The 11,646-nt window shown below is 37.7% G+C and overlaps 1 protein-coding gene across 1 annotated transcript in view; it reads right to left on the bottom strand.

The window, feature by feature from the left end:
* Positions 1-1,698: 1,698 nt before the first annotated feature.
* Positions 1,699-11,646, bottom strand: part of RAB10 (RAB10, member RAS oncogene family) — a 45,659-nt gene continuing 35,711 nt past the window's right edge. Inside the window, exons 3-6 of the mRNA XM_079791913.1 lie at positions 8,439-8,577; positions 7,775-7,864; positions 6,653-6,754; positions 1,699-4,215 (exon numbers count right to left, since the gene is read on the bottom strand). Coding sequence (XP_079648039.1) covers positions 4,132-4,215; positions 6,653-6,754; positions 7,775-7,864; positions 8,439-8,577 — 415 coding nt within the window. The 3' untranslated portion in view covers positions 1,699-4,131. The remainder of the gene's footprint in view (positions 4,216-6,652; positions 6,755-7,774; positions 7,865-8,438; positions 8,578-11,646) is intronic.

The following is an 11,646-nucleotide window of genomic DNA, read 5'->3' as shown; positions in this document are numbered from 1 at the left end:
GTTGGACTTCTGCTTTCTCACATACCCTTGTGACTGATTTGCCTCCTTACCCTTAGCCAACCAACATCTAGATCTAAGAACCAATTCATGTCCCTCCTCCCTCAAAAGCCATCCCAACTAGTCTTGCTCTTTATTCTTTCAACTGCTCTTGCCCATCTGAACTTGCTCTTCCTTAACATAGTACTTAAGAGCTGGATCACAACTATTTAGCTCTTGTATATGCTTAGCTGATAAATTGCTTTTGCTTTCTAAAAAGTAGATCATACATTTAAGGGTAGAGCCCTAGCCAGTTTGCTCAGTGGATAGAGCGTTGGCCTGTGGGCTGAAGGGTCCGGGGTTTGTTTCAGTTAAGGGCACATGCCCTGGTTGCAGGCTGGATCCCTGATGGGGGATGTGCAGGAGGCAGCCGATCAATGATTTTTTTTCATCATTGATGTTTCTCTCTGAAATATATATATATATATATATATATATATATATATATATATATATATATATATATCTATTTATATATCTATATATCTAGAGAGAGAGAGAGAGAGAGAGAGAGAGAGAGAGAGAGACTATGTTCTATATTCCTATACCAATCTCAAAAGCAGAATCATAGGCCCCACCCTAGACACACAAAATTTAAGTATGTTGGAGGGAACTGAAATGGTGAAGCTTTTAAAACATTCTAGGTGCTTCTTATAAACACTGCAGTACGAGAAAACTTCTACATATCACCCATCCAGCACAGACAATCCTGTCAACAAATATTTCTCTTTGCTTACGGGCTAGTAATGCCTTAATATAGGATTAAACATTTCCTTCCACACTATATATAAATAAAATGTTTCACCCTGAAAGCGTGGCTCAGTTGATTAGAGCATTATTTCAAAAGGTTGTGGGTTTGATTCCCAGTCAGCCCACTTACCTGGGTTTTGGGTTCTATCCTGGTTGGGGCGCACACGGGAGGTAACCAATTCTTGTTTCTCTCTCTTAAAAAAAAAAAATATCAGTGCATCCCTAGCCCGTGTGCTCATTGGTTAGAGCATCAGCCCACACATCAAAGTGTTTTGGGTTTGATTCCTGGTCACGGGCACATACCTGGGTTGTGGGTTGGCTTCCAGCCCCGTTGGGATGCATACGGGAGGCAACCAATGTGTCTCTCACATCAATGTTTCTCTCTCTTCCCTCCCTCCCTTTCACTGTCTCTGAAAAGCAATGGGAAAAATGTCCTTGGGTGAGGATCAACAACAATCAATGGAAAATATTCTCAAGTGAGGATTTAAAAAAATGTTTCACACTATAGTTCACACACACAAAAAAAGGAAACCTTTTCAGGTAAGGAGTCAATGCTAAGAGGGTTCATCTTCCAGAACAGCAAGCCTGCCTTCGTGCCCATGGGTAACCAGCTGACTTCAGCAGCAGTTGGCCTTTCGTACATTCTAGTATTGCTAGCTGGAAAGTGACTGGGATTGTAGTATCTCTTTTGACACCAGAATTTTTTTTTAGTGTCCTAGAGATATAACTCTATTTTTTAATGTAGTTTTTTTTTTTTTTTTACCAAAGATAGTTGTTGAAATTGCCTTCCCAGTTTTCTCTAGGTTGAGAAAGTTATTTCCCTCCTACTTGTCCTCTAATATTCATTTTGCATTATTTTCAAAGTAATCCTCCATCTTCAACTCCATAAATAAATGAAAACCAAGCCACACAGTTGGAAATCAAGTTTTGTTTTTATATGAACAGAAGAAGACCATCTAGAAATATTTCAGTTTATTTAAATCGTTAAGTAGAATATGAAACCGAATTTGTAGCTAGTACCAGAGAATGGACTTAACTGTTTGGTATTTAATGAGAACAGCTTCTACACAGGATCCCAAGAGACTTACAGAAAATGGGGCAACGCCCTATCATTAAGCAAATAAAACTCAAACAGATACAAAAATTGACGTATACTCCATTTCCCTTTTTTTTGATATTTAGAAAGTGCAGAGTTAACAAAAGGTAGCCATATCCTTTCTATGTACAATGCCAATTATAATTATGCAAACAACAAAACTGTCAGTCTGTTACCCAAAAATCCCAGTGTTGAGCTCTCAAACCTTAAGTCACTGACTGAATTGAATAAGGATTAGAGGTCAAAAATAAAAAAAGCTACTGCCACATTCCAGATAAAGGAAAGCAACAAACACATCAAAATTAATCTGACAATAGGTTTACCCAAAGCTTTTCAAGAAGCTTAACATCATTTCATTATTCTTAGTGGAAAATTATTTGGCAATGCTGCTTTTACTAGTAAACAATGATAAAATTCAAGTGAGGGGAAAATAACTAAGAACCACCGTCAGGTGAGGCATAGAAAATGGTTTTTAGGGCACTATCTGGAAAATGCATGGGTGTTCGTAGCAGATCCGTCCCTGTGCTGTTTATGAGAGCGGAGAGGGCATTAAAATGCTGTCCACGACACAGAAAAGACTTTTCAATGGAAGCTGCTGTCCTACACTCAGCCTCTGCTAGAAATGAATCATGCTATTCACAATTATTTCAACAAAGGTATCATCTTAGGATGCTAGCAGCATAGCAAACTTAACTTACCCTATCCTACTGATAAGCAATGAAGCAAAACTAGAAAAAATGAAGTGAAAAAAACCGACAGGGTTAGAGATAGCTAGAGATCTTATCTCTCCATGAAAAGCCTTTTGTTCTTTTTCTGAATCCATGGTAATACAAGTTTTCCAAAGGGATGTGAAGAGAGGACTTAAAATTAATAATACACTAAAAGTATTTCTAAATCTTAAGGTAAAGATAACTTAACACTGAAAAAGTGTTCCGCGAAGGCCAAATCTCAATATATTTGGCAAACGTGTTAATAAATTCCACTCCTCCTTCCCACCTTTTAAAAACAACCTTTACTGGGCTACCAAACTGCTAGAGGAGTTGCCAAAATGGAGATTACTCAAATTTAGGTTAAAGATTTATTCTAGGAAAGTGAATAGGCTATACACCTAATTAGAAAGACAAACCACAACACCCTCCAAACACTAGTGCATGCAATTAACTCTTCCATTTCATAAACTCAATAGTTAAGACCGGAAGGGAACAAAGAGGGAAGGGAGAGAGGAACATGAAGCCAAACAGCAAATGAAGGAATCTGGGGCAGCAGTTTTAGGGGAGAGACAAAATGAGGGGAAGACACAACTAAATGACATTTGACTAGTAGGCAGTTAGAATTTTCTTTCAGTTTACTTAGCAAGTTAAATCAGTGCTTTATGTTAAACTTGACAAACCTACTAGTTTGCCCCTTTCATTTTTAAATAACTCATACCATGAGGGATGGGGGAGAGAGAAGCAAATAAAGGAGCATGCAGGAAGACAAACAAGGAAAAGTGGCCAGGAGAGGAGAACCGAGGAGAAGGACGGGTGGCAGGAATAGTTTTAAATATCAAGGCCACTTAAAATGAGATTCAGCAAACCAAAGCTATTACTTCTGCATTATCCTTTGTCCTCAATTGATTACTTTGAAAATTACAGCCAAGCAAACCACAAATATCTTAATGTTTATGTCTGGATGATAACTCCTGCACATGCTTCCATCAAAACAAAAAAGGAAAAACCAAAGAAGTTCCTTTCCACATAAGGCACAGGACAAAATTAACCCATTTACATATTCAAGGCGAAAATGAGTGTTTTCCTGGCTTTTGTGTTTCTTTTGTATTACATGTCTATAGATTATAGGGACTCAAGCACATTATCCGTGACAGAAAATTCCACTGTTGTACAAAATAAAATTGTTAATTCTAACGTTTATTCTTATACAATTTGCAGAATAGAGTTGAAATGATTGCTATAAGTTTTAATGTTGACAAGAATTGGACTATAATACAACTGAAATGCAGTGGTGAGCTGAGTAAGTACATTTAAAAATGAAGTCACAGACATGATTTTTCTATACATTTTTTTTGTTTGAAGAAAATTATAAAGTCAGCAAGCAGTTACAGATGAAAGAACAAATAAAACAGGTGGATTGGATAGTTAAGATGAGGAACAAAAATATCTGTTTAGAGTTAAAAATGGACAGAGTGGTTTATTTTGCAGCAAGAAGAGAGAACAGGGTGGTGGATGGCAACTGATGGAACAGGAGAACGCTCAGCAGCATTTGCTCTTCCAGCCTGTCACGCCTCCTCCACTGCTGATATCTACATTTTCACTGTTGGGCTCTTTTACAGGGGTCTGGAACAAACACACAAGGAAAGTAACCCATGAAAAAAACATTACCACAGATAAAGCAAGACTCAACAGAAACACTCTCATAAATGTTAATCTATGTAACAAAATGCAATTACAGTCACGAGACCCGTGCAAAGTAAAGATCTGGAAGCTTTCTTGTCAGTCTTCATTTTGCCTGCTTTCTCCAAGCTGTGAAATGTCCAGAGGCCTCCCAGCACTCCGTTATAAAACTTCTGAAATCTTCTCTGCTGCTAACACTTTTGCAGAAACGTTTGTTATCTTCTAGTCTAGAGCCCTGAGTACTTAGGACTTAAAAAGCATTATCATCAAGCATATGCATTAAACCAATGTTAGGTCACGCCTAACTTCAGGAAAGTAAAACAGCCCTTTTCTGTGTAGTTACTTGCCTTTTAAGACTGGAGTTTATACTACGGTATGACTTTTCTTTTATCAACTCAGGAGAGACAATACTGCAAAGAAAGTTGCTAGTCAAAAATCACTCCTGTAGCCCAGCCAGACTGGCTCATCAGTGGTTGAGCATCAACCTATAAATCAGAAGGTCACGGTTTGATTCCCAGCCAGGGCATATGCACAGAGTTATGGGCTCCATTCCCAGTAGAGGGCATGCAGGAAGCAGCCGATCAAGATTCTCTATAATCATTGATGTTTCTATCTCTCTCTCCCTATCCTTTCCTCTCTGAAGTCAATAAAAATATATATTTTTAAAACTCACTACTGTATTCCACATCTAATTTGTTAAGCAAGTTTACGTTTAATGTTTTAACTCATATTACTAGATTGAAAGTGTATGAAAATAATGAATGCTACCTCATATTTGGGCCTGCCTACATGGGGAAGATGCTAAACTGAGAGCTGTCTTTATTGGTGCAGCCATACTTTTTAACCTTTAATATAATAACAAGAAAGATTTACCTCATGGGGACACAGATTATATCATGACTATATATAGCACTATTCTGTGTGTTTTTTCTCTAATATGTTTTACTGATTTGAGAGAGAGAGAAACATCAATGTGAGAGAGAAACATCGATCAGTTGCCTCCTGTACTCGCCTGACTGGGGATCAAAACCACCAGCTGGTATGTGTCCTGAACGGGAATCAAACTGGTGGCCTTTTTGGTGAACAGGCCGGCGCCCAGCCAACTGAGCCACACGAACCAGGGCAGCAGTAGTTTTTAAAATATGCAAAGATTAAAGAGAAGGTCAGGGAACACAGTAGGAACAGAAAGAAAGAAAAACGAAGAAGACCTAAATACCCAGAAAGAGACAAGGGTATTTCAACAAGTTTTGTGGTAAGTTCTGTAAATACTGGAATAATTTTTCACTGTGACTCACCTATCTCTGAAATAGAAAGTACTTTCTACCACGTGGTGATTCTGTCCTATATCCCCCTCCTCTTTCTCCCTTGGAGTACTCACTATCCTTCCAGATTTATTTGCCAAACATAACCAAAGATGTGTGAGTGTTCATGCATACACATGTGTTTGGTATCATACATAATCTTGAAAAATAAGATCACACTACATATATTATATCCTAACTTACTTTCTATTACTCAATATATATTAACTATCAAACTTAATATACAGGATGTTGGCAGATGTGAAAGGGCACAACTTTTGTTTTGCAGTCATCCTGAATGGCAATAACTGATAATTATCTTATGCAGTCTGAACACTCAATCATAGTTAACACATAACATTTCACTCCAAAAAAAAGTATAAAAACAGAAAGGTTACCAGAAGCAATGAAACTTTCTCCTATACAATGTCTGTTTCTCCTTTAGGATTTGTGTCAGATTTTTTCTAATTTTATTTGCATATAAATATACCACACACTGAATAGAGAATTCAAGACTCATAACCAAATCTAGTCATTATTATTTTTTACATCACAGATTGAAATGATTCCCTAATGAAACTTGGGGGTAGATTTAGTCTGTTTATTCAGTATATAATATATGCATGCCCTTTACTGGCATGTCTGAGAATGACTATACAGAAGAATTGTTATTCTGTAGCAATAACTTCAGAATACAGTATTGCCGCTTACCTTAAATTTTAAAAAATAATCTATGGAAATGTAAAAGATGTATAAGAGAAATGAATCCAAAAGTAAATAGAAAGCCACCACATAATCAGACAAAAAAGGAAAAAAAGGAGTAGGAAATTGTGGACTAGAGAGTAAGCATATGTGTTCAGAATATTAACTGAACTGACTAGATCCTACAGATTTCTAGATGGCTCTGTTCTTCCAGTTCCTTACTTCACTTTGGAGGATTAGATACTGGTGATGCGTAAATGTTTTGAAACAGTAACACCCAAGCCCAATTTTTGTATGTAAATCTAGTACTTTAGAAAAAACTAAGTATTCAACTATGACACGGGGCACCTTAACAGTAGGTAAAAATAGCAGCTTACCTTTCGAAGGATATCTTCAGCTAATGTGAGAAAGGCCTTTTCAATGTTTATATTTGCTTTTGCACTAGTCTCAAAAAATCTAATACCATGCTCCCTTGCAATCTGAAATAGAAACAAAATGTCATCATAAAATTATCAAGTACCAGACTGCCAACTGATGACTTGGAGGAAATAGTAATATTATGCTAAAGGCACCAGTTTCAACTAGCTATATAAAACAGATTTAAATGGGTTAAGATTAAAACAGTCAAGCTTTTTAAAAATAAATAAACAAAATAAAAGAACCCTCTCTTCACTATAAGAGTTTACTTCAGATATTCTATAAGTACAGTTGACTCTAGAACAATTCAGGTCTGAACTATATGGGTCCATTTACACATGGATATTTTCCAGTAGGTAATACAGTATGCCCCCCAAAATGTATGCACACACTCTGAGTAATTATAAAGGCTGTGTTTATTAAAATACATTTTATTTTCAAAATTGAGCTATCAGCTATTAAAGTATGTATACATTTTTTGGGACATCCTGTATATTTGGCCTTTCATATCCTTGGGTTTTGTATCTGCAGATGCAGAGGACCAACTGTATGCATTATCCTATGCCATTTTATATAAGGGATTTGAGCATCCTCGGATTTTGGTTTCCACAGGGGGTCTAGAACCAAGTCCCTGTGGATACTAAGAGACAACAGTATCAAGTTTTTAGGTGGATTTTCGACTGTACTGGAGTCAAGGGTCGGCACCCCTAAACCCCACATTACTCAAGGGTCAATTATTTTACTCTAGGGGCAAACTTAAGAAAAGTTTCAAGGGACTTAAGCAGTATCTAGTTTCTGCTTGTCACAGGCTACTAACTGTCAAACTGAAACAATTGATATATTTCTTTAATGTCCTAAATTTTAAAAATTGAGATCACTAATTTGTCTTTTCCCCTCTTTGTAGTATAAAGCTGAAAATAGTACTGCCACAGAGCTGGTTAGGTATTGAAAAAAATTCACTCAAACGATATGCTACTGCTTCCAACAGCATTTAAAAATCGATGTGAGCAGCTCAGGGCACTCCGGCAATACCATCTTCACAAATTAAGGACAGCACATTAGTTTCATTCAGAACTTTTTACCTGTTCTCCTTTTCCCTTAGGTACAACTCTTTTATCGTCCATATCACACTTGTTTCCTAGTAACATTCTTTCCACATCTTCATTGGCATGCTGAAATGGAATAAAAAATTTTATTTTCACACTACTATGAATTATGGCTTAATATTCCCCCCAAATGACTTTTTCTCAATTTACAGTGCCATTTCAATAGTCTGAAAGTTTTAAACCAATCACCCTGAAACCATCCCAAGCTGAAAGCCTACATAAATTCTTAAATTACCTAGAAAAAGAAACAAAGACATATCCCTGTCAAATATTATTTCCCCACTATATAAGGCTGTCTAGTTTCTAAATATGTTCTCACCAAAAAAAAAAAAGGATCTACGCAAAAGATCTAAAGCCTAAATCTCTTATGCATAATCTAAATTCAAGCTGGATCATGATTTTAGATAATGCATTACTCTATAGAATCATTAATTAAAAATTCTACAGAGCCCTTAAAGTCTCAAAACGCTATACTGCTCAGTTAAAAACAAAGGCTCGCTCCATCAAAAAGAAATGCTCAATAATAATGACTTCAATAATGATAGTACAGTATATCCTAAAGATCAATTAGAACACTTATTCTTCTCAACCAAGTATACAAATGTGTTTATGAAGGGTTTATGCAATTTCTCCATCTTACCTCATCTATGTTTCTAAGCCATTTGCTGATGTTTTCAAAACTTTTACCATTGGTGATGTCATATACTAGCATAATACCCATTGCTCCTCTGTAGTAGGAGGTTGTGATGGTGTGAAATCGCTCCTGGCCTGCTGTGTCCCTGAAATAAACAATAATTTGTGTTGAGCATTTTGATATTCTATATCCTATATAATAAACACCTAATATGCAAATCAACTGAACAGCAGAACAACAGGGAGAATGACTGGTCGCTATGATGCGCACTGACCACTAGGGGGCAGATGCTCAATGCAGGAGCTGCCCCCTGGTGGTCAGTGCGCTCCCATAGGGGGAGCGCCACTCAGCCAGAAGCTAGCTGACTGCTGGCAAGCCCAGTGGTGGTGGTGGCTGCGCTAAGGACCCCAAGGGGGATGTCTGCCTGCCGGGTTAGGCCCACACCCCGGGCTGAGGGATCCCCAACCCCCCAGTGCACAAATGTCGTGCACTGGGCCTCTAGTTATAGATAAAAGGTGAAACAGTAGAATAGTTTGGTTAAGACAGAAATATATGCCACAACACAAAATAGAACCACCACTTATTTAATTCTTAAATGGCTAACCATTATGGTTATCCATAAACATATATGTGTGTGTGTGTGTGTGTGTGTGTATATATATATATATATATATATAAATATAAAACGTGTTAGTCAAAGAAAATTAATGACCTACCTATATTGGATGAAAATGTGGAAGAGAAAACAGTAAAAAGTGACACATAAAACTCTTAATGTTATTTTTAAAAGAACGCCAGTAGTCCTGGCCCATGTGGCTCAGTTGGAACGTTGTCCTGCATACTTAAGGGTTGTGGGTTTGATTCCCAGTCAGGGCACATACTTGGGTTGCGGTGTATATGGGAGGCAGCCATTCGAAGCTTCTCCCTTTTTCTCCCTTCCTCTCTCTCTAAAATCAATTAGAAAAACCTGGGTTTATAAAGAATTATTCTGTCTACTGTGTTGAAAATGGGTGTGTGTGCAAGAAGCAGAGTTAGGAGTAATGCAATAACTATCCAAAAAACTGCCAAAATAAATGCCATTTGAGAAAAACCAACGGGGGGGGGGGGGGGGGCAGGGAGACAGGAAACATCTATATTACTGTCAACAATTTTAAAAATATTAAAAAGAAAAACCATCTAAGAGACATGCTACCAATTCTTCTAGGTTGTATCCTTAAATCATGTTAAACCAGTAAGAGGACACACACACACACACACACACACAGACACACACACACACACGCGCGCGCGCGTATTTGTATTTATATATTTATTTACATTCTTAGACTACAATTTTTATCTCCATTACCTTTAACATTATATCAATTTATTAAGAATCATTATAAAATCTAGCTCTATGAAAAATTTATCCTGTATTTGATATAATGCCCCCCACCTTACATTATTTTTGTGGGTAACACCCCCTCCCTGTCCCTTTTGTTGCATTGGTCGCCAAGAAGTTTATAAGCTGGTTTGGCTCAGTGGATAGAGGGTCAGTCTGCAGAGTGAAGGGGTCCTGGGTTCGATTCTAGTCAGGGGCACATGCCCAGGTTGTGGGCTTGATCCCCAGTAGGGGGCACTGCAGGAAGCAGACAATCAATGATTCTCTCTCATCATTGATGTTTCTATCTCTCTCTTCCTCTCCCAAATCAATAAAAATATATTTTTCAAAAAAGTTTATAGGTGCCGAAACCGGTTTGGCTCAGTGGATAGAGCGTCAGCCTGCGGACTGAAAGGTCCCAGGTTCGATTCCGGTCAAGGGCATGTACCTTGGTTGCAGGCACATCCCCAGTAGGGGGTGTGCAGGAGGCAGCTGATCGATGTTTCTCTCATCGATGTTTCTAACTCTCTTTCTCTCTCTCCCTTCCTCTCTGTAAAAAAATCAATAAAATATGTTTTTTTTTAAAAAAGTTTATAGGTAAATTTTACAAAAGCAAGCATAGTAAACGAACTGTCCTTTAGAGATACTATATTTATATCTTCAATTTTTCGGAATTACAAATTCTTACTTTGTTTTATTAATCTTACCTATTTAGTTACAAAGTACCTTAAATCTGGTGTAATTTAGAAATGCTTTCATGAAAAAACAAACAAAAAACTGTGTCTCATCGCAGTAGAACTAGTTTAGTTCTTTTCTGAACTGGTAAAAAGTATAAATTAACTAATTATTCTATAACCCCAGAGAGGGGTTAATATTCCCTACTTAAAACCCAGGTTGGAAATGTACTTATCCAAGACAAAGAGTGTAAGGGCCTGGGCTTCCAGCAGTGCCAAGCAGCTGTAGTGCAGGAGGAATAGAAAACTTTCACTTCAATTTTTGTCATAACTAATAACAATTTAGGGAGACCTAACACTACATTCCACTATGGGCACCACCCTAACACTATGTATTATATGCTTTCTTCTTCCTCATTCATTCACCTTACACAATTAGCAAATAATATACACACTTCAGTGTTAAATCTGTAACTAAATTCTCCACCAAGAAAGAACACTTTGCAAAAGCAACTAAGTCTACATCAACAGCCCCAGGAGAGGAGATTTTATAGTATAACTAGAGGCCCGGTACATGAAATTCGTGCAGGGATGGGGGGGAGGGGCAGGGAGATTCCTCAGCCCTCACCAATCCAGAAGCCCTCAGGGGATGTCCTACTGACATCTTAGGCCCACTCCCCGTGGTTCTCTGCTCTCTGCAGGGCCTGCCTGCGGGCCGCACTTGCCTGCTGGGCTCACGTTGCCGGGGCGATGCCACCAGCGTCCCGCCCCAAGCTGCTATGGGCGCTGCTGTCTTTGTTGCGGAGTGATGGTTAATTTGCATATTACTCTTTTATTAGATAGGATGCTGGTTAGTTATGAAATATTAATATAAGAGACAATGAAACATTAATGGCCCCCTGAAAAGAAAAATAATCACTATTTAAGTTCAAAGTAACTTTCTGTTTTGATACATGGCACACTACTCTGTTCTTTAATTTTGTCTCCTCCATCTTCCAAAATCTCTTACACACAAATATCTTCCCCCTTTTTATATGCTCTCCCTATTAAGATTTTTAAAGCTTTCTGTAACAGATTTTCATTTATACATTTCATACTTTGACACTTTTCAACATCACTATCCACCCCACAAGATGATTTGGCTCCTTGACTCCTTGATATCAAATTAGCCTTTTCCTGG

Source organism: Cnephaeus nilssonii (assembly GCF_951640355.1).
Source record: "Cnephaeus nilssonii genome assembly, chromosome: 15".
Classification (NCBI taxonomy): Eukaryota; Metazoa; Chordata; class Mammalia; order Chiroptera; family Vespertilionidae; genus Cnephaeus; species Cnephaeus nilssonii.
Note: the sequence above shows the minus strand (reverse complement) of the source record. Positions and strands in the feature narration are given on the sequence as shown.